The sequence below is a fragment of the Papaver somniferum genome, chromosome 8 (genome assembly GCF_003573695.1).
Source record: "Papaver somniferum cultivar HN1 chromosome 8, ASM357369v1, whole genome shotgun sequence".
NCBI classification, from domain to species: Eukaryota; Viridiplantae; Streptophyta; class Magnoliopsida; order Ranunculales; family Papaveraceae; genus Papaver; species Papaver somniferum.
In genome coordinates this window covers 30,699,927-30,723,952 of record NC_039365.1, presented here as the reverse complement: position 1 = coordinate 30,723,952, position 24,026 = coordinate 30,699,927, and the positions used below count along the sequence as shown (strand labels likewise).

General features: G+C 36.0%; 2 protein-coding genes and 2 non-coding genes across 4 annotated transcripts; 1 reads left to right on the top strand and 3 right to left on the bottom strand.

The window, feature by feature from the left end:
• The first annotated feature begins 5,476 nt into the window (after positions 1-5,476).
• Positions 5,477-8,781, top strand: LOC113306753 (protein cornichon homolog 4-like). Its single transcript, XM_026555664.1, has 5 exons — positions 5,477-5,806; positions 6,942-7,123; positions 7,806-7,928; positions 8,014-8,086; positions 8,429-8,781. Exons 1-4 carry the CDS (start codon positions 5,738-5,740, stop codon positions 8,045-8,047), a joined length of 408 nt encoding a protein of 135 aa, XP_026411449.1. The 5' UTR covers positions 5,477-5,737; the 3' UTR covers positions 8,048-8,086; positions 8,429-8,781.
• A 6,139-nt stretch (positions 8,782-14,920) lies between these two features.
• Positions 14,921-14,992, bottom strand: TRNAT-UGU. Its single transcript has one exon. It is a non-coding gene; the product is annotated as a tRNA-Thr (tRNA).
• A 76-nt stretch (positions 14,993-15,068) lies between these two features.
• On the bottom strand, positions 15,069-15,140 carry TRNAP-AGG. Its single transcript has one exon. It is a non-coding gene; the product is annotated as a tRNA-Pro (tRNA).
• A 5,208-nt stretch (positions 15,141-20,348) lies between these two features.
• Positions 20,349-20,750, bottom strand: LOC113305345. The gene has a single exon (XM_026554399.1). It carries the CDS (start codon positions 20,748-20,750, stop codon positions 20,349-20,351), a length of 402 nt encoding a protein of 133 aa, XP_026410184.1.
• Between the last annotated feature and the right edge of the window lie 3,276 nt (positions 20,751-24,026).

The window sequence follows — 24,026 nt, the reverse complement described above, 5'->3', positions numbered from 1 at the left end:
ATCATTCACTTGGAAAGTTTATTTATACTCATCTTCTATATTGAGACATAAGTCGTGTTACGATATAGTTTTCTCTATGCACATTTAAGATTTCAGCTAAGTATATCTCGCTTACATATTACTCGAAATATGTGTTGGTAAGATTTCGCTTTGACCAAGTTCATCCTATATCATGAGAAAATTTCCGAGTAACATCTTGCATGGTTTGTGTGATACAATCATTTGATGTAGGCTTGGAATGTTTCGATAATAATTATTTCAATATCTTGAAAATTGCTTTGATGCTAATAGTGTGTGAAAACGGCTATTGTCATCCTCTAAGAATGTTTCAATGATTGAAATAAAGAGTTTATAATCTTGTAACCATCTTTGGATATAAGAATAATGTGTTCGCACATTAGTGTATAAGTCCAAAACCGGGAACCTAAAGTATGCATACTTGTGTGTATACAAAAAGGTTGTAGGAGACTGGGTAAGTATGCGTACCCGTACGCATACTGGCGGAAGTTCACGTCCGTGAATTTATGCTGAGTTTGAAAACCAAAACCAAACTCGTCCGGTTACCTAAAGTACGCGTACCCGTACGCATAACGGCGGAAACTTCACGTCCGTGAATTTCTGCTGAGTTTGAAAACCAAACCAAACTCAAATTAGGTTACTTAAGTATGCATACCCGTACGCATACTTAAGTGGGTTACTTTCTAAAATCGGTTGTACATGAACCTAAACATTTATCAATAAGGAATGCAATCTTTGCAAACGTGGCTATAATGTTCAATCATATTGATTGGCTTGAGATTGATATCTCCGATAGGCAAGATAGAAAAGTAATCACAAACACCTTCATCTCATCGTTTGTGATTCCACGATATCTTGTTTCGCCAGTCTATTAAGATATTGTGAGGTGATTGATAATACTAGGATGTTCTTCGGGAATATAAGTCTGGTTTATCAATTGGTTCTTGTTCACCTTGATTTATCAAAAACAGAAAAAAAAAACTCTTGGGTATTTCTATGGGAGACAGATTTATTCAATCTTATAGACTTTTCTGTGTGAGACAGGTTTGTCTATCAAGTCTTCGACTTTGGGTCGTAGCAACTCTTGGTTGTGGGTGAGATCAGCTAAGGGAATCAAGTGCGTAGTATCCTACTGGGATCAGAGACGTAAGGAGCCTAATTGTACCTTGAATCAGTGTGAGATTGATTAGGGTTCAATTACAGTCCAGTCCGAAGTTAATTGGTAGTAGGCTAGAGTCTGTAGCGGCTTAATACAGTGTGGTGTTCAATCTGGACTAGGTCCCGGGGTTTTTCTGCACGGTTTCCTCGTTAACAAAATTCTGGTGTCTGTGTTATTTCTTTTCCGCATTATATATAACTGAAATATCATAGGTTGTGCATTAATATCAATCAATTATAATATCCAACCTTCGGTTGTTGATTTACATTGATTGACACTTGAACATTGGTTTTTGGTACCGTTCAAGTTACTCCTCTTATATTCAATCGGGTTCGCAGATTTCTACTTGCCGATTGCGGATTGAATTAAGAGCTAGAGATATTAAACTCTTTGATACATTTCATTCTAGATTGAGTATGACTGTCTAGTTGATTCTCTAGAAAGTGTATTGGAGTAAGTCCTCTCAGATTGCCAAACGAATTGTATGGTGTGGTTGTTAGACCCCCGCATTTTCACATGTATTCTTGCCAACCACTATGTTGACCTTTGTTATAGTTTACTTTCAAAAACTAGATCACAATTATCATAGATCGTGTACACCACCTAATTGAATGCTTCTTCGCTACTACATCGATCATGAGAACCACCTAGGATATACTCGCAATGTACCAAAACCCAACTCCTTAACTGAAACACTTCACATTTGGAATCAAAGTCATTGATGGTAAGAAGATTTTTTTTCCTGCTTCTAAGTTTGAAGATGAGGTTGGGGTTTGTGAAAGTTTACTTGTTGGTTTTTCGTTGGTCGTCGATTATCGTTTAGCTTTGTTGAATCAAAGATGAAGAAGTTCTGGAATCTTAAAGGTGATTGTAGGCTAAACATTCATGAAAAATTCATATGCTTGTCCGATTTTGATTTGGAAGAAGATATGGTCGCTTATTTGGAACATGGTATCGTGTTACTGGCTAGTAGGCTTTTTGTAATTCATATTTGGCATCTTTTCCTTGAGAAATCAATTAATACTAGAGATGAATTTGAGGAATATTCTATCAATATGTGAAATGATAAAGAAATTTGCATGATTGCAATATTTTTAGGTGTTCTTCTTATTATTGGTAAACATACTTTGTCTAAAACCAGAATGAGCAATGCTAGTGTTTGTGTAAAGATATATTTGAATGTGAATACCCATGAGTTTGTACCTATCTGTTTCGATGGAATAAGCTTTAAAGTTCTAGTGGAGTATTCTTAGAAATTTCCATTGTGCTTAAATTGTTCTACTTTTTGGTCACTCGAGTGGTAAATGTATGAAGGATTTACCTAATAGAGTTACGAAGAAAGTTTGGATGATCAAAGTTTACAAGTGAGATACAATTGAGGTCGGGATGAATATAAAATTTCAAGGAAGCAAAAACCCTTTTGATACTTTATTTGTGGATGATGAAGTTGTTAGGGATGGGTCAAATGTCGTCTTATCGTGAATCAACTATGATTCAGCAGTAGCAGATAGATAGCTTGGAGATGGTGACTCAACCATCAGTGGAGATCAAAATTCATCCATCAGAGGAGAATTGAACTATGTATATTAGAACAAAGAAAGAAATAAAAAAAAAAGGGGGGATTTGGGCTCGTATCTAGAGTCCAACCCCGAAGATGCAATTATTAAGAGCTTGGAAGAATTACTAAATATTAGAGAAGTGAAAACTGGGAACGAAGTTGGCACTGACAAAGACATAGAGGGGGGGGAGGGAATCAAGAGAGACTTGTGGTGACTCTAATTGTACATCAAAATATGAAACAAATACTGAGAGTATGTGAGTATAACAAATGATTATGATGGAATCACAGTGCAATAAATCCAATGTAGTTACTTCAAATTTAACTACTGATTCTATTGGGAAGGCGAATACCGAGGCATCTACCAGCTCAAATGGATTTGTGTTGGGCTACAATCCGAAAAAGAAGAAAGGAGTAAAAATTAATGGCAAATGATTTGGCTTCTCCTTCAAATTTTGTTTGATCCTCTTCTAGACAGTTAAAGCAAAAAACTAAGCATGTTGCTCTCCCTGTGTCTATTAGTAAGGTAGATTCCAAAATCTCTACTAACAAAATTATGGGTATCTTTGACGAGATCTATGTGTAGAGACCTTTTGGATAGGAATGAAAAATTCCATTCATGGATGGAAATGCCTCTGAACGAGGATGATGACGGTTTGGAATATTTCGACCTTGACTCTGACAATGAGCATTGCTCATTTCAAGTTGAAATTGGATTTCGAATGGTGAGTTGCTTACCTCCTATAATACCTTTGAAATTTCTTTTTAATGAAGATTTTAAGATAGTTCTTGGTTGGAAGTTGAGTTAGGATTGTATTTTATTTTTTTGGAGGGTTTCGAGTTACTCCTTTATGGGCTTGCTATGTCACTCTTCATGACATCTTTTTTTAATAAATTTTATACTTTTCACGTAAAAATAAATAAAAATTCCTGGAATAATATTGTAAGAATATAATAATTTTTTTTTTGAACATAAAAAGGCAAATTATATTAAGATCATCGCTCAACAAAGAGATGAATGAAGATAAAAACAAAAAAGTTAATTGTGTCCATTGACATCATTCAAAATACATATTAAAGTGCTAAGGGGATAACCTTAAAACAACTTTGTGTGTACAAACCAATTATACATTGTACACTTGACAAAGATAATAAGCTGCTCTTTTTGTTGTTGTACATCCCGTAGTTTCTCTTCTTCCAGATGTTCCACCAAATTGCAAAAGGAAGAAATCCCCGGATTTTCTTTAGCATGTTATTGCTTCTTTTGTTTTTCCATTCCCAAAAATTTGTCTTCAGACTCTCAGAGAAAACCATTGAACACCAAAATTTCCAGGAAATAGTGCCAAAATATCCTAGTTTTAGTGCAGTGAAGAAAAAGCTAACTCTGAGATTCTTCCGTAGAAGAGAAAAGACGACACTGGCTGTTGTCAACTAATCCATCTATATGAATAAAATCCAAAGTGGGAGCACCACTATGCCATAATGTCCGGACAAAGAAAGACACCTTTAATAGTATCTTCATATTCCATAATTGCTTGTGAGGAAAATGGATGAAACCATCTACGTCAAGAGATGAGTAACAATTGGCTACGGGAAATTTCGTACCAAAATCCCATTTCCTTGTATCTTATGTTAAGCAATTATGAATGTCACGAGTGAAATGCTCAAGCAACTGAATCAGATGCGATATTTCTCCAATTTCAATTCCTTAAGGTCCCTCTTAAAGTTAAAACTCCAAGAACCTTGAGTATTTAAAAATAGCTGGGAATTTCTCTTTAAGAATAACTCCTCCAATCCATTTATCCATCCAGAAAAGAATACTCTTTCCATTATGGATTATAATAGAGATATCATCCTTTTACATAGTTTCTTGTTTTTAAAATCCCTGCCCAGAGACTATGTCCCACAACTTTTGAGTTTAAATCAGGAAAGAATGAATTAAGATTACTGGTTCAAATTTTCCAAAACAAGCTGCCTCCAGAGAGTATTTTTCTCTTTACCGTATCTCCAAATCCACTTACAATGTAAAACCTTATTCACTAACTTCAATTTCTTAATACCAATACCTCCACTGGATGTTGGAAGGTTTGCTTTCGACCAAGATACCCAACTCCTCTTTCTAGAGTTATTTCAAGAATCCCACAAAAAGTTGTGCATAATTTTTTCCATAACTTTAACAACCGACACAGGGATCTAAAACAATTATAAATAAGCATCCTTGCTATCACAATGTTTATCAATATCAGTCGTTGATATCTAAAGTGAAAAAACTCATGATTTATAAGGGCTGATACCAGGATTATTGAGGGCTGATACAATTTAATCGGTCCGACGGCCAGGATCGTTTAAGATCTTGAGATGGTATCAACCCGTGATAATGTTGGTATCAGCCCTTATAATTCTTGGATAAACCGAGTAAAAGATTAGCTCGTGAAAAATGTGACATGTATGAAAACCAGACGCGTTCCAAACTGACGCTGTATTCAGCCGGAACTTGTTTTGACTTTAGACATGGAATGAAGCTTCCTAGCTTCAAACTAAGCATATTCGGTACATACAGCCATACTTCACAACCACTCTGTTGACCTTCCGTATAGTTTTTTACTCCCAAAATGTATCATAAATCGTGTAAACCACCTGCCTAATCTAATGCTTCTCCAATGCTACACAAATTAGGAGTACCATCTTGGATACACCCGCAATGTACCAAAACCCATCTCCTTAGCTCCAACACTTCACATTGGGAATCAAAGAGCCTAGGTCAGAACTAAAGCACTTTAGAAACACAAACAAAAATAACAGTACTTTGCTTGCAGAAACAGGAAATCAGTTATCAAGAACAGAACTGGATTAGCTTCAAGGAGACTTTGAATTTCAGCAAAGAATCTCCTTCTTCTTGTTCAAGGGTGTTACAGTGTTTCAAGAAATTAAGAGGATAGATCATCATCATCATCAATCGAAGACTTTTATCAATTCAGAGAGAGACAGAGAGAAAGTGGGAAATGGTCTGGTTAGCATGGCTCCTCTCCTTCTTTCTTCTCATCGCTTTGCTTGCCCTATTAGTTTACCAGGTTTGTAATTTTCCTTTCCAATCTTGATTTTGTTAAAAAAAGAAGTGTTTTTCTGGAATCAATTGCTGGTAGATTTGTTAAAAGAATCGACTTTTTTTTTGTTGTGAATTTCATGCTTTAGTTGGTTTGAATTGGTTGGGGATTTTCAATTTGGGGAATTAGGGGTTGGGTTCTGTGACATGATAGAAAAGAATTGTTTGAGCTACAGTTTTGAGATCAATTGCTTGAAAGGCATGGGATTTTTGTTTTGAAAGTTGAATGTTTTTTGTTGAGTGGCGTTTGCAACTTACAATTGCAGAAAAGATCACACTTTTTTGTTACTTTGATTGAATTGTGTTTACAAGATTGCATGGGTGGGTTTGGATTATGATGTGTGGGTGTTAGGGTTTACATACTTTAAATTTTGAATCTGCACCTTCTCAGATGAATACTGAACATGTATACATACTTTAGTGTATAATATGGATGTTGTAATGCATCTTGGACCATGAAAAAATTCTCTAAGATATACGTATACCCAGGAGTGTTACCTGTTCTTCCTTTCCCGGATAGGTGTTACCAGTGTTCATTACTTGAGCAATTTAGGATTAAGCCGTTTATGCAGTCTTCTGGATTTAACCCTTTTTGTGCGTGATTTCCTGAATACATAACGAGGAAGGCATTAGAGTTTTTGTCTAGGTAAGGGAAAAATTTGGGCAGTTTCGAGGCTCGAGTGTTTAGCACTTAATAGCTCAACTCAGGCATTCAACAGTTTCTTCCATAAGCACTTAAATTTAGCATCTATTCTTTCTTTATTTTCTCATTTAAGTTGGTATGATATTATGACTTTTGGAGTTTCAGTTTCTACCAATTTTGCATTGGCACCAAACCTTGAAGAAATGTTATGTCCAATAGCAATACGCTGTAGGCTCTTTACTCTCATGAAGGAAAACAAAAGGAGAAATCAAATACCCTTGAAAGATTGCATCTTTTGGTGCCAAGACAGTTGACTTTGCATTATAGATTTCTGTACATACAAATAATTCAAACGTGTATAGAATATGATATAAGAACGTTTTGAGATTAAAAATTTCAATGATGTTCTGTTAAGGTGTTACAAATCTAGTAACGTAATTCCTAAAATCATCTGTTGCAGCTTATGTGCTTAGCAGACTTGGAGTTTGATTATATCAATCCATATGATTCAGCGGCAAGGATAAACAGTGTAGTTTTGCCCGAATTCATTGCACAAGGAGTTCTGGCCATTCTTTTTCTCCTATCAGGGCACTGGGTTATGTTTCTTCTCAATATCCCATGCCTTTACTATAATGTCAGACTGTAAGTACTTTTTCTCCTTCTTGCTGTAAGCTTTTCCTGTACATAGATCTGAAATACCAATTGTTTCTTGCTCATAAACTATGTGTTTTCAAATTCGTCGATAGAGAACCATAGGGAAATGTTCAGGGCCTTGAAAACTAATTGTATGATTATGAATCCTTCACGAGTGAAGATTTGGAGGGGAAATGAAAAGGTCCAACCTTGTTTTCTTACATATATGAAAGCATTTTAAGAGCTAGAGCCCAAGTCCCAAAGTGAAACAGCTAAAAACTCTTGAGGCAGAACCGTGGTTAGAATGTGTGAATATACTAAAATGACAGTGGCAAGGTGACCAGTGCTTATTTTGCTTTTATAAACCAGGGTATTTTCTAATGAAAGCTATACCCTGGTTAACATTTCTTTACTGCTGATTTCTTGAAACATATGCCTGATACTTCTCGAAGTCATCACACCGGAAAGGATTATATTCTAGTCTCCGACAAATAGGAATTTTATGACGTAACCGCGTAGGTGTTGTTATTATCTTTTTTTTGTTCGTATAGTTCGCGTTATTAATTGTCTGTTTCAGTATCAAATGTGTATCAAAGCTTCAGTAGAGCATTTTAAGTGATTACATTTTGGTGCTTCAGGCATTAAGCTATCCAACTCCCAACTTAGTTGTGATTGTTTATTCCATGATCAGTTATATCGGGAAGCAGCATTTAGTAGATGTAACTGAGATCTTCAACCTGCTCAACTGGGAAAAGAAGCAACGGCTTGTTAAGCTAGTCTATCTTGTTCTTGTCCTCTTTTTAACCCTATTTTGGTATGTGACAAAACTCGCCAGCTTTTCAGATAGTTCTATTAAAATACATATACTAATCTTGTGGCGATACTTTTTCCCCAATTAGGTTGATTTATAGTGTGCTGGAGGACGATGAGTGATAAGCAGAACACTTTATGTTGCATCTGTCCCCCAAACATGTACGTATTATCTAATTTAGTTTTCTTTGAAAGAACATAGTTTAGTTTCATATGCTGTAAAGGGAAAACACATGGAATTTTTGTAATGGTGTAATCAACGCCTTTGATAGTCGCTGGATGATTTGCCGGAATCCTAATTCCAAGAGAAAATGCTCGATTTCGTTCACCCGTACTTGTAAGGGGAGTAGACAAAATCCTTTAATAAGATGCCATAATTTACTTAAAAATATATGTCGTGCAGCAAGCAAAGTGTGCTTTCTGTCAGAATGATGAAACTCATGTTTTAGAAACGAAGTGTTACAGTTTAACTGATACTTAACTGCCATTTTGGTTTTGACACAGGCCACAAGGGATCAAAGCTCTCTACTGAAAAACTAAGGACCACACGCAGATGTGTCTTGAAGATGATGATCCCTCGTATCTGCTGTTTTTGCAGTGTTGTACACTCATTTATTGAACTTAAATTTCTTGTGCAATTGTAATTTTATGGTGCCTGGTGGTTCAATTTTTCATTCATCCCTAATTTAATCTTCTTTTGGTTCTTTTTTTACCCCTGAAGTTGTAAGAAAGAACAACTTTCTACAAGCATAGCATTGGGTTATGTAGCTGTTTGTTTTGATGTTTTAGAAAATATGAATAAGTGTGTTCCTGGAATTTCAATTTTTCCGAGAAAAACGGTGCTGACTTTTGAACCCCATTTCAGATTTATGTACAGGTACCTCGACTCGGGGGATTAGAAAATCTGTTTCCAAGAAGTGTACATAAACTCCCGCATGGAGTTTTGAACCCCATAGCATTGAGCTACAACAGCTGCTTATAACCGGACAACTTTTGAATGAAAAAGTCTAGCTAGGAACCTGATTACCTCATTTATTTCCCAAATCCAATATTATAAATAAGTTCGAGTTATTTTTTTCCATCCAGGACTCTCCCACAATCAAGATTTACTTGAGACACAGAGAGAAGCGGACGATGGATGAGGTGAATGATGGTGCTCTTACGCTTCCTCAACTTCCATGCGACTGCATAATAAACAACATACAAGAGTTTGACTCGATTCAGGTGCGTATGCAAACAGTGGTGTAATTAATTCAATGCTGCTTTCTTCATCAATCTTGACAGAAATCAATTACAAGACGTAGGTAGTTTCGTGTGGTGTAAAAAAGTTACCGAGGATGGAACAAAATATACATATAGTCTGGTTTGCTTTGATATCCGTAACAAGGAAGAAGGAATTATTCCGTTTCGACCACCAGAAAATCTTGATATAAACGATATGTTTGTTCAGATTGAATCACACGGTGAATTTCTTTTTCTAAGCATTAATCAGCGGAATGATGATGGTGAGCACTGGTACTACCTTTATAACCATATACCTCTACAAGAGCGCTACCTCGGTGGTCGTATTTGTTTAAGATATGACTCGACCACTTCAGAAAATAAGCTGGTAGACCCAGAGATACATGCGCACAACGATTTATCCTGGTTCTTTATTTTCGATGATCATCTTAGAAAGTGGAAAACTGTTTACATGCCTTCCGGTGTGAAAATTGTTTCCAATCCCCAAGAAAATCAGTCTGAAGCTGTTTTCTCATACCCTGCTCTGCATTGGCTGTGTTTCGGTGCATCAAAACAAGGAGGGATACTTAGTTTTGATGTACGCACTGAGATTTTCTCTATAATAAATTTTTCTTGTGAGGTAGTACATATTTGGAGTAGTAATCTACTGGAGATGGGAGGATTACTATGGCTTGTTCATCCATTGAAGTCTCCTACTAATATTATCGGTGGAAACTATGGTATTTGAAGAGAAATGGTGGAAATCAGAAATGGGTGCAGAGACATTGTTGAAAGATACTATATTACCCGAGCCCTTCTTAATCCTTACAGATCCTACATTCAAAGTATTCATCAAGTTTGTCAAACATGACCATACCAAGCAATATATTTACTCTTATGATATGGATTTAAAGCAGTGTGAATCCGTCTGCGAGAATGATGGAGCTTTCATAAGTTATTGGAATGCCAACCGCAGTGTTCTTGAGAAAAAGATTTTCGCCCCAAGTAAATAAGTACGTGCTCAATGATGTTGGCCGATAATAAGAACTGCATGAGATCACTTCTACTACAATCAACCATCCATTCAAAAAGCATTCAGCACCTCCTTTTTTTTTTCTTTTCTTTTTTTTATGAGCATTGAACGCCTTGACCTTGATGTGTCTATTGGAAAGTAAAATCGAGATCATAAATTGTAAGGCATGCGTTACATATTGGGATTCTGCTGTTTTTAAGTGAAATATTTTTGTTTTGTGAATTGACAATTGCAAAAAATATTAAGCCTTTTTGTTTCCTTCTTCATAGATCGTGTCTACAAGATATGCATGGTGGTTTTGTGTTACGATAGCTCTTGTTAAATGCAGTGCTTAAGATTTTGAATGTGCACATTCTAAGATGAATACTGAACATGTCTAGCTACTTCTTACCATATAATCTTTGTGCTACAGCATTTTGTGGCTTATGTCCGGACATCTAAACAAATGTCTCCCAAGTACAATTGCAAGGTTCTTCAACCAGATGCGCATGCTTGGACGCTGTTTCAATACACACTTATTCAGTCCCTGCTGCAATCATTCAAACAACTAAAAGTTCAACCAGTTGAGCACATAAAATCTGATAACAATTTTTTGTTTTGTTTTTGAGGGCCACACGCAGGATTTAATGGTGTAAATCAATGCATTTGATAGTCACTGGGTGACCATGTAAGTCTTACGAAGGCACCTTGCTGCAACTCCAAAGGATTTTGTCGACATCCCGTGATAGGAATAGGACGATGCTATATTTTAGTTGAATGCATGTCTTGCAGCGAGCTAGTCCGCTGGGCTGGAGGACAAATACAAAGCTAAGAACCTGATTACCCAAATCCAGTATTTATTCATTAAATAGGGTTTGAGAAAGCAACTCTGGGTCTTTCCCTTAATCACGTTTCCTCGAGAACTCAAGATTGAACCAGACGATGGATGAGTTGAATGATGTTTCTCTTTCGCTTCCTCAACTTCCTTGTGACTGCATGATTAATAACATACTCACAAGAGTTCCAGGTAAGAGTTTGGCTCGATTCAGGTGCGTATGCAAACAATGGTGTAACTTATTCAATGATACTTTCTTCATTAATCTTCACAGAAAACAACAAGACGTTGGCAGTTTCATATGGTGTGAAAAGGATGAAACAAAATATACATGTCGTCTTGTTTGCTTTGATATCCGCAAGAAAGAAGAATGGATTATTCCACAACAATGTCGTGATATAAACAATAACTTAATTCAGATTGAATCACATGGTGAATTTCTTTTACTAAGTATTAGAGAATGGAATGGTGTGCGGCACTACTCCCTTTATAACCCTATCACTAAAGGCTTAATACCTCTACGAAATCGTCACCTCAATGGTCGTATTTGTTTAGCATATGAATCGACCACTTCAAAATATAAGCTGGTAGACCCAGAGATACATGAGCATAAAACTGATTCCTTATGTTGCTTTGTTTTCGATGATCATCTTAAAGAGTGGAAACCTGTTTGCATGCCTTTCCATGTCATAATGGTTGCCATTTCCCAAGGAAATCCGCACGATACAACTAGTTAGTTTTCTTAAACCCTGCTATGCATTGGATATATTGCGATCGATCATCAAGAGAAGGACAGATACTTCGTTTTGATGTGCACACTGAGATTTTCTCTTTAATACAATCTCCAAAGGAGGTAAAAGATTTATGGCATAATTATCTACTAGAGATGGGAGGATTACTATGGTTTGCTCATCGACCGAAACCTTTTGAGTACCAGTGGAAGCTTTGGTATTTGAAGAGAAATTGTGGCGGCGGTCTTTGTGATGAAGATGATAAATGGGTGGAGACAGGCATTATTGATTTTTCGGGCGCCGAGAGATTGTTAAAAGGTACATTATTCAGTGAGCCAACAATGGTGCGTATGCAAACAATGGTGTAATTCATTCAATGATGCTTTCTTTATTAATCTTCACAGGAATCGAATACAAGACACAGGTAGTTTCGTATGGTGTAAAAAACTTACTGAAGATGGAACACAATATACATATAATCTTGTTTGCTTTGATATCCGCAAGAAGGAAGAATGGATTATTCCGTTTCGACCACCACAATATCGTGATATTAACAACAGCTTAATTCAGATCGAATCACATGATGAATTTCCCTTTTTTTTACTAAGCATTACAAAACAGAATGGTGTGCGGCAGTACTCCCTTTATAACCCTATCACTAAAGCTTCAATACCTCTACTTCCGTGTTACCTTGGCGGCCGTATTTGTTTAGGATATGACTCGACCACTTCTAAATATAAGCTGGTAGAGCCAGAGATATATGCGACCAACAGTGACTCATCCTGTTGCTTTGTTTTTAATGATCATCTTAAAGAGTGGCTACCTGTTTACATTCCTTTCCATGTAGCAATGGTTTCCAATATTCCCCACCAACAACAGTATGAAAGAACAACTAGTTATGTTTTCTCAAGCCCTTCTATACATTGGATATGGTTGTGGTATATCGCAAGGAAACATACTTAGTTTTGATGTGCGCACAGAGATTTTCTCTTTAATAAATTTTCCACGTGAGGTAATAGATTTAGTAGATAATTATCTACTGGAGATGAGAGGATTACTATGGTTTGTTCATCGACTAAAAGCTTTTAATTATCGGTGGAAGCTATGGTATTTGAAGAAAAACTCTGGGGATGGTCTTTGTGGTGAAGATAACAAATGGGTGGAGAAAGGCATTATTGATTTATTGGGCGCGGAGAGATTGTTAAAAGGTACATTATTCAGTGAGCCTTTCTTAATCCTTACAGATCCTACATTCAAAGTCTTTATCAAGTTTGTCAAAGCTGACCACACCAAGCAATATATTTACTCTTATGATATGGATTTAAAGCAGTGGGAATTCGTCTGCGAGAAAGATGGAGCTTTTGTAAGTTATTGGAATGCTAACCGCAGGGTTCTTGAGGAACAAAATATAGTCTCAAGTAAATAACAACTGTTGGAAGTTAAACCAAGATATGGATTTGGTTCTTGGATCAACTGCTGCAGTTGACGCAATCAAGTTGGATCAACAGGAACTGTTGACACACTGTGCGATATTTGGAAGTTCGAGTTAACTAGAATAGCAAGTTGTGTAGGTTGCTTGTTTTAGAGTTTTACTATATTTAGAGTTTCTTTGTGTTTCTAAAAGTGTGCTTTATTTAGAGTTTGATTTTATTAGGAAACTAGTTTGAGTGATTGTCAAGTTTGTGAGACTATAAGTAGGCTGTTAGGCCATGAGAGAATGTACACCAAACTGATTATCAATGTAGTTTTTTATTTGCTTTCGTTTGTGCTCTCCTCTTTCTTGCTCGATCCCACAACAACATGCTTAACGATTATGCATGATAATTAAGAACCACATGAGATTACTTGTTGAGTTAGAAATCCTGTTCTTGTGATTGCTTCAAACCACAATGTTGATGGTGGTATTAAATCTTAATTTCTTAATAGTACATGAACTTCTTATGTATTGATTTTGTGTTCTAGACGTATGATATCTTCTTAGGTGGATTCGTAAAAATTGAAAATGAAATGCTTTGATTTCATTGGAATGAAATTCGGAATTGTTATTGAGATCGTGATCCATTTTACGTAACTTTTATTTGAATCATGTTTAAAGCCTCCAAACATCTGAGTTGGCCTCAACCTCAAGATAGAGCTAGAAAGTTGTAGGAAAATGTCTGAAGTTTTTTGGATGCTATTACTTGGGTTGAAAGATATACATGCTTCAGTGTGAGCCGTGAAATCTGAGAATAACATCATTTTTGGACAACTGCGCCAACATCCATCAATTTATGTGCGTACTGGTAAGGATTTAGCCAAAGTATTCTTCATGAAAAGTGCTTCCCTAAGTTTCCACTATAACCTTTTAAAAGGGCCTTGAATGAAGTTTTGGAGGGAAAATGAAAAAGTTCAACCTTGCATTTTTACATATATGAAAAGTAGCTTGGAAACAGCTAAAGAGGTCATCTACTGGAGATGGGAGGATCACTATGGTTTGTTCATCGATTGAATCGTATTAAATATAAGTGGAAGCTTTGGTATTTGAAGAGAAATTATGGGGATTGTTTTTCTGATGAAGATAACAAATGGGTGGAGAAAGGCATTATTGATTTGTCGGGCGCAGAGAGACCGTTGGAATATACATTATTAATCCTTACAGATCCTACATTCAAAGTTTTTATCAAGTCTGTCAAATCTGACTACACCAAGCAATATGTTTGCTCTTATGATATGGATTTAAAAGCAATGGGATTTAGTCTACGAGAATAATAATGATGGAGCTTTCATAAGTTATTGGAATGCCAACCGCAGTGTTCTTGAGAAAAATATGTATTAACAACTACATGAGGTAACTTGTTATTGCAATCAACCATTCACTCAATAAGCATTCAACACCTTCTCTTCTTTCTTTTTTGTTACGAGCATTCAATGCCTCGACCTTGATATCTATTGGCAAGTAAAATGACATCGGGATTCTTCTGGTTTAGAGTGAAATATTTTTGTTTTGAAAATGGATGTCTGCAACCAACAATAACAGAAAAGTTTATGCATGGTGGTTTTATGTTATGCATTTGTTAAATACTTTAGATTTTGTATTTCGATGCCCTCTTCAGCTCTTCTTATACCAAGAAGAAAGAACTCCCAATAAAAATTATTGTCTAATCAGAGCAGGTCTCCCTCGCGTATAAGAAAAAAAAATATACAACCAGTTGAGTTGATGCCCTCACGCAGGATTGAACTGCGGGCCTTCAGTTTACAAGACTGACGCTCTACCACTGAGCTATAAGGGCGGACGATTGGCAGAGATTTGGGAAACAAATAGATGCTAGAATTTTTAGTACGTTTGGCAAAATAAAAGGAAATGATGGGGCATTCCGAGAATTGAACTCGGGACCTCTCGCACCCTAAGCGAGAATCATACCACTAGACCAAATGCCCTGTTGTTGGCTGAAAAGTAGATACGTTTTATTTAACTGAAATCGAGGAGCCAAATGCCATTATATGGGCTTCTTTACTTCTTTTTCATAGCGTAATATATTTCAGATTCGAATGCATGGCTTTTCCGGTTCGAAGATGTTTTAATTTTTCGAACAGCAATGACAAATAATGGAGAGGTATAAATGGCACATCGTATCCTTCTTTTTTCGCTTTAACTGAAAAGTCAAACTGCCTTGTAGCAGTAGAGTAGTGGAGCAGTTTTCCAAGGAGAACCGTTTTTTCATATCCTTCAAATTCACAAGTCACCACCACCCACTTCTACCACTTCATCACTCTTCTGATCTTCATTAATCATTATCAAAACCAACTTAAATTTTGATCCCAAAACCATATTAAGACTTCAGGGTCTCAAATGGATACGATATGATGGATCATATCAGCTAACAAAAAGAAGCTAACTTCTTTCTATATGTTTACTGTAACAACAACTGAATAAGATGAACTTATTTTACATAATCTTTGGATGGAGAAAAGCTTCTAAATGGTAAATTATGTTTTCCTTGAATTCGGTTTTCTTTTAAACGTCCATTCATAATCTTGATAATTCTTGTAATTTCAGCAAGAAACTCATCAAACGAGTTCAATGTCGAATAAAGTTATCGAAGAACAAGAGAGATTCTATGATAAGACATTTACGTGAAGACATTCTTCAGCTTCTAAAGAGTGGTCTAGATCGAAGCGCATTCGCCCGGGTACTAATCTACCTAGTGGAAATAGATGACTACGTAATTTCAGCTTCATTAAATTAAACTAATTTCCTAGTGGTTTTGTTGATGGGGCTTCTTCTACGCTTGGTTTTTTAGGTTTGGCAGCTCTCCAAAGACCAGAACATAGTGGCTGCTTATGAATTACTTGACCATTTTTGTGAATTCATTATAATGAACTTATCATATATTCGGCGACACAGGTAAGGCTGTTGAAAATATTATCATTGTCTTCATCATACCAAAATCGTTTATTTAAGCATTTGAATATCTACTTTTCATTTACGGATGTGCAGGGACTTCCCGAATGACATTAATGAAGCAGCATCAAGCTTGTTATATGCTTCTGCAAGATGTGGTGATCTGCCTGAGCTACGCAAGTTGTTTGGTGACCGATATGGGAATAGGTTTGCAATTGCTGCAGTGGAATTGCTGCCCGGAAATCTAGTGAACCGTCAGGTTTGCCTTTAACTTATTGTATATGTAATTCGGTTCTATATTTTAGTAATTTTGTTTCTTTGATTTGTGATCAAAAATAAAAACTCCCACATTTTTCTTTGAAACAGTTAATTAAATATCTCTTAGTTGAATCGATATCAGTTGACGTCAAATTCAGATTGATGAAAGAAATAGCTCGAGAAAATTTCCTCGAAATGGATCATTTGCAAACTGATATTAAGTGTTGGCAGCAATCAAATGATGTGCGGTTTGATACTATAATCATTTATATCTTTCTGACTTGTGTCACATTGCATTTATTTGCTTACTTGATTTAGTTCAAGCCATATTGTTGCAACTGCAGGTTGACGAGTTTTATTCCGCGATGGGCGATTTTGATTGGGATTTACAAGACTCCGACCCTGACATCTGCATTGGGTTACAAGATGTGAAGCAAGTAGAGACTCGAGAAGACACTAAATTTGATGATGTATTTTCGGGTTCAAGGGAACTAGTTATAGCAACGAAAGTAGACAGAACAAATTTCGAAGCACTGCCATCAGATTCCAGGGAACTGGTTATTGCAAGCAAAGTAGACATTCCATAGAAATTGGTCACATTTGGTAAACTCGAAGTCTTTTTTCAGGGTAGAATTACTAGCCAGAGAAATTCAGGAATATGCAGCACTCCGAGTAAAGTCTCCAATTCTTCTGTACCAAACTCTGAGAGTTCATTTCAGATTTCAGATAAAAATATTGTTTATCTGGACGACGTTGAGGAATTTGAACCTAGCATACAAGTGGATGGCAATTTTAAGGAGCTAAGGCTCTTTATGTTTAGATCAGCTTATGGACTTCAGGGAAAAGAATGCACTGAGCAGGATAAATTTTTTGCCAATAGCAATAGAGCTAGTTTGTCTGATTTATTTCTTGGCCTCGATGATGATCGAATAGAGAAACCAGTTTCATCTGATGGTAAAACAAGTTCAAAGAGTTCTACCAAGAGGAGAAAATCATCGGGGGAGAAGATTGAAGAGGCGATATTTATATATGGAGAACCAAATGTGTCGCTCACCAGCCTCAGTCTGTAATGGCAACTGAAAGATGAAACTTAGCTTATATAAATAAAGACAACTCTCTTTATTGATGTTTAGAAAATCTCTCAAAACTAAACACAAGCTCTAATCTTGCTCATATGATCAACCACAACTTTGGTGATCATATATATATAGAACTATGAATTCCTTTTCCTAGTCATATTACCTTATTACATGTCTTTCCTTTTCTTAAAACTAGATGACTTCTAATTCCCTTAGGATTACATCAATTTCCTAATCTTATCCTAACCAGTTTATTAGTGACTTCTATGTTGAAGTTAGTCCAACAGTCCGTTCAAGCATCAAGGATACTGAATATGCCTTTTACTACAATGGTTCATGGCATAATCGCAGAAAGAACCAAAAGAGCATGTCAGTTAGTGACCGTGGGGGTTTTTCACTTAACAGTAACGAAATTAAGCTTTTTTCTTCCCAACAGTGGTGTATAGAACTAAGATCTCCAGAGGAAATTCGCTTCGACGAAATGGAAGAAAACTTTCAATCTCATAAATGGAAGTGTCTGAGAAGAGCCACTACAAAACAGGTGGCTTCTAGGGACGGTCAATTTTGTAAAACAGTCCCTAGAGATGGTTATTTGGGATGTCCATGGGCTGACCGTCCCTATTGATCGTGGGATAATTAATTTAAAGTTATTTTTGGGCCGTCCCCAAAAGAAAGTACGACCAAAAAGTATTAGTGACGGTAGAATAGGGGACGGACAGAAAACCGTCATAAATATCTCTTGGGACGATTTTTAGGTCTTCTGGGATGCTTTTTAGCCGTCCCAAGAAGCCTTCTATTTTGTAGTGAGCTAAGAGTATTTGTGGGTGCAATTGTGGTATCGCAGCTGAATGTTCATTATATCATCCATGTTATTTCGTCACCAGTCATGTTAAAGATGATTGGGGAAGTCCAGCCTCAACTCAGACGAGTGGGAGCACAAAATTATTGGAGTGTCCAAATGGAAAAACGGGATCGGTTTCTCACTTCAAGAAACTAAGAGTAAAAAGAGACCGTAACCGCATCCAACTCATGAAAGGAGTCACAGTCCCTCAAATACAACAAGAGGAAGTGAGAGAGAAACTCGCACCCGTTGGTCAAGAAAATTATGCTTCGTCTCGTGAATCATGCACCAGGGAAACGAGTCCATGGAAGAACAAAAATGTACGCCCACCGTATTTGAAGGTGCCACCACCTCAGAAGCAGAAAGCAACAGCAACGGATCAGCAGCGTGGTAGCACTTCAAACTGCAGTTCTTCCTCTTCTTGCAGCCATATCCATCCAAAGCTACCGGAGTACCACGATCTAGAAGCCAGATTCCTAGCTATTAAGAGACAACATTCAGGAAGTAGTATTAGTCTGAATTAATAGTTTAATTTTTCATTCATCCATAATTTAAACTTATGAGTTGGCTTATATGAGTCTATGGTCGGACAACTTTTGAATGTAAAGCATTGCCGACGGTCAACACTTGGTCAAGCCACATTGTTTAGTTTCCTATAAATAAGAATTCAGTTTTAGTGTTTGAGAAAGCAACTCTGGGACTCTCCCATAATCACGTTTCGTTAGAAAATTCAAGATTGAACCACACGATGGATGAGTTGAATGACAGTGCTCTTTCGCTTCCTCAACTTCCATGTGACTGCATAATAAACAACATACTTACAAGGGTTTCTGGTAAGAGTTTGGCTCGATTCAGGTGCGTATGCAAACAATGGCATAATTTATTCAATGATACTTTCTTCATCAATCTTCACAGAAATCAACAAGAAGTTGGGAGTTTCCTATGGTGTGAAAAAGATAAATATCGTCTTGTTTGCTTAGATATCCGTAAAAAGGAAGAATGGATTCCACCACAAATTCTTCCGATCTTTAATAGTAATTATATAGATGAAAATAGCTCAATCCAGGTTGAATCACATGGTGAAGTTGTTTTATTAACTCTTACTCAATCGAATGGTACGCGTCTTTTTTTTTTAATTTAAAAGGTTAAAATTTTATTGAAAAAGAAAAGAAAAAAGAAAATTACAGAAGAAGGAAGCACTAATCAAGTGTCGCAAAAGGGAACTAAACTAAATAAGGCCTACATGCCTTAACAACAACTAATAAAGGCATACGGCTCTCGCTCTCAGCTTCAAAGAGCTTAAAATAAAAGACATAAAAACAAAGGCCGCAGTCTATTTCTTCCTAGCAGGGGTTCTTTTCTCTCTACCAAGCATATCATTGTTTGTAACCCCAGGCCAATTGAGTTCAGCGAATTCTTTTTCAGGGTTTATCTTGGATTGTCTTTATACTATGCCAATGAATACATTTTTCATGTCGGCTTTCTTTCCTCCAACACCTAACAAAGCACTAACATTCATAAGATTGTCAACCTTTTGCTCCCGGCGTTATAGGTCTCCTTCTAGGTATTTCTTCTAGAGTTTTCATCTTCTTAACTTACATACCTTCATTATCTGTTTCATAGTCCGACTCTTCACTAGAATCATCACAAGATTCAATTGTTACTTTGTCATCGCTGACTTCCTTGTTACCCTCTTGTTCTCTAATTTCTTCTTCTCTACTCCCTGTCAAAGATTCATCTAATTCTGCATTCACACTATCAGCGCCTGTATCTAAAACAGAAAAAGGGTTCAGGGAGCAAGGTTGAACTTGCGAAGTACCTTTTCTGTTTGATTTCTTCTTCTTTTTAGTACAAACAGTCCAATTTTCTGTTGAAGGTTCCACTGCCACTTCTATGACCCCATCATGTTGTATACCAGCAGTCAAATTCTCCTTTGATTAAGCCACCACCTCCAAGTCTTGTTGCACAAACCTTGTAACCGCTTTTGTTGTCTCCCCTGTACTAGTCTCATGAACTTCCGTAGTGGCTGTTGCAGCATTGCTAGTTTTAGGAACCCACCTTTTTTTTTACTTAGGTGCAGGATTGTAACCACACTTAGCACTTGAGTGCCCAAAACTCTTACAAAGAGAACATAGAGCAGGCTTCCATGGATATTCAACCCTCACCTTATACTTTTTGTCATCAATTTGATAAGGAAGCTCTGAAGGAAAGGTGCAGTTTGAATCAATTTCTACACAAACTCTAGCAAAGGACATTCTAGTTTTCATTGCTGTAGGAGTATCAGTCATAATTGGAGTTCCTACAAGACTACAAATCCTAGCAAATCCAGTAGCATTCCAAAGATGAATTGGCAAATCTCTAATTATCATCCATACAGGTACAGATCTGATTGAACTAATATATTGTTCAATAAATGGAGACCATGGACGAATTAAGAACAATCTACTAGAAATATACAGAGAACCCATTTCTAAAAGTCTTGTTCTATCCTCTTCTTGGTACTACCTATATAACCCAATCACTAAAGCTTCAATACCTTTACAAAACCGTGTCCCTGACAGTCGTATTTGCTTAGCATATGAATCGACCACATCGAATCGACCACATCAAAATATAAGCTGGTAGACCCAAAGATTTATAGGCCGAGTTGTTTAGCATATTATGGTTGTTCCCATTGCTTTGTTTTCGATGTCGATCTTGGAAAGTGGAAAACTGTTTCAATGCCTTTCCATGTGGATATTGTTTCGGCGTCTTACTTTGTAATAAGATGCTTGCATCAAAGACCTATTTCAGTTTCCTCAAATCATGTTATCCACTGGATTTATAGAGATCTTGTTTCGAAACAAGAACAGATACTTAGTTTTGATGTGCGTACTGAGATTTTCTCTTTAATAAAATTACCAAGTGAGGTAGTAGATATTTAGAGTAGTAATCTACCAGAGATGGAAGGATTAATATGGCTTTCTCATCCATCGAATTCTCCTACTAAGTATCGGTGGAAACTATGGTATTTTAAGAGAAATGGTGGAGATCAAAAATGGGTGGAGAAAGGCATTATTGATTTTTCAGGCGCAGAGAGATTGTTGAAAGATATTGTCTTATTACCCCAGCCTTTCCTAATCCTTACAGATGCTACATTCAAAGTCTTCATCAAATTTGTCGAATATGGCTACACTAAGCAATACATTTACTCTTATGGTATGTATTTAAAACAGGGGGAATTAGTTTGTGAGAATAATGGAGCTTTCATAAGTTATTGGACTGCTAACCGCAGTGTTCTTGAGAAGCATAAAAAAGTCCCAAGTTAATAACTACAGGCACAACGACGGTGACTGATGATTAAAAACCATATGTGGATCATTTACTTCAGCAATCAACCATCCATTCAAGCATTCAACATCATCCATTTTATTTTATTTAGGTGAACTTTTTTGAGTGCATATGTTAGATTGATTTTTTCTTCTTAAAAAAGCATTTTAATTCAATAAAGTACGTGTAGAATTTTTTTCTTGCTATCAAACACAGTCTTATCTGATACAAACAATCATTCTCAAAAAGATTATAACAGTAATGTACACTTGGTATATAGAGTAAGTTTGAAATCTAAACCAATCTATGGGATCAAACCAAGTGTTAGATTAAAGCCCCGTTTGGGATTGTTTTTTTTCCTACAAAAGCACTTTGTAACAAACTTTTTAGGAAAATAGCGTTTGGTAAACTTTTTTCAAAGCGCTTTTCTCCAAAAGCACTTCTGTTTTAGGCCAACTTTTAAAAGCTACTCAGGAGTAGCTTTTAAAAGCAGTAAAGCAGAAGTTGTGGACCCACTCAATTTTAATTAATTGATACTATTTTAACCTTGCTATTATATTAAAAAGACAAAATCTACCCTTAAATATTTATTTATGTACAATTATTTCAATCAAATTTTATTAATTTTTGTTATAAAATAATAATTACAACAATAATAATAATAGTATTTAAAGGTAAAAATTAAACTAAAACTAAAATATTAAATGATTAAAATATGAATAAGAATTATTATTATTATTTATCCTTATTTAAATAATAATATTATTAATAGATGTAATATATAAAAAGAACCATGTCTATTTTGGTCATTAGCCACATCATAAACACTTCAATATGATAAATTACCAAATAGAATTTACAGTTTGTTGATTCCACAACACTTTACATATTATGGTTTACCAAACGTCGGACTACTTTATTTTTAAAGCACAACAACGAACAACACAGCACAACAGAAAAGCCCTTTGCAAAACTCACAGCAATACCAAACTAGGCTTAACTGGAATGGACCGGAAAATTTTCCAGGGTTTCAATCCAATAAGCAAGGCTAAATTCCCCTCCCGTCACAGCTGGTATCAAAGGGTGTTCTGATTTACATGGATTGTATTTGGTTTTCTTTGCTATAAATATAATGTGGGATTAATCTATTTTTAGTCGTGTGTTTTATTGAAACAACCGATAGGATATTGTTTTATAGGCATAATCCACAATGCCACAGTTAAAATCAAAGGGATGTTTCATTATGGGCAATATTGCCTTCAACTTGCAAGAAGCAATCAACTCCATTATTTTATAAAAAATGAGTATAACAGTAATTGAAGAGTTCAAGAGTGACTGAAAAATAGCCATAAACACGAGTCAACTAATTACTAAAATTACATGAACTGATTCCCTTGTCGTGACGAAAATAGACAGAACTAAATTCGATACACTGCCATCATATTCCAGGGAACTGGTTATTGTAAGAAAAGTACATATTCCAGGGAAATTGGATACAATGTATGAACTCAAAGTCGTTTTTCAGGATAGAATTACTATCCAGAGAAATTCAGGAATATGCAGCACTCCGAGTCAAGTCTCTAATTCTTATGTACTACACAAGATTGAAGCACTAATAGGAGTTACCACATCTGAGAGTTCATTTCAGATTTCAGATAAAAATATTGTTTATCTGGACGACTTTGAGGAATTTAAACCTAGTAGCAAGTGGATGGAAATTTTAAGGAGCTAAGGCTCTTTATGTTTTAATCAGCTCGTATAGACTTCTGGGAAAAGAATGCACTGAGCATGATAAAATTATTGGAGATAGCTAGAGCTAGTTTGTCCGACTCATTTCTTGGTTTCAATGACTGTTGAATAGAGAAACTAGCTTCATCTTGTCAAACTCAAGGTTCATCAACTAAAAATGTTGGATAAAATATATTCATCTCCAAGAGGAGGTATTTATCAAAGTTACAGAAGATGAAAAGCTAGAGAAGACAAACATGTATACAAACCGTGTTGTCAGGTAAAGAAGAAAAGAAAGTCAATTTTAGACTACTATTACAACTACTAACAACTAGACCACTGTTACAACTACTAACAACTATTATGCACAATTGATTGTTTAACACTCTCCCTCAAGATGGTGCATATAAATCACAAATGCCCAGCTTGATAAGTGACTCATTAAATATATTATTTGATACGACATTCGTAAGAATATATGCTAGTTGTTGTGTTGTACGAACATATGGTACTTCAATTATGTTTTCTTCGAGTTTTCCATAGATGAAGTTCCTATCGATTTCAACATGCTTCGATCGATCATGTTGCACCGGATTTTCTGCAATTTTGATTGTTGATTGGTTATCACGAAACAACTTCATAGGTTTTTAACAGGGAAACCAAGTTCTCCCATAAGCCTTTTCAACCATAACAATTCACAAATTCTT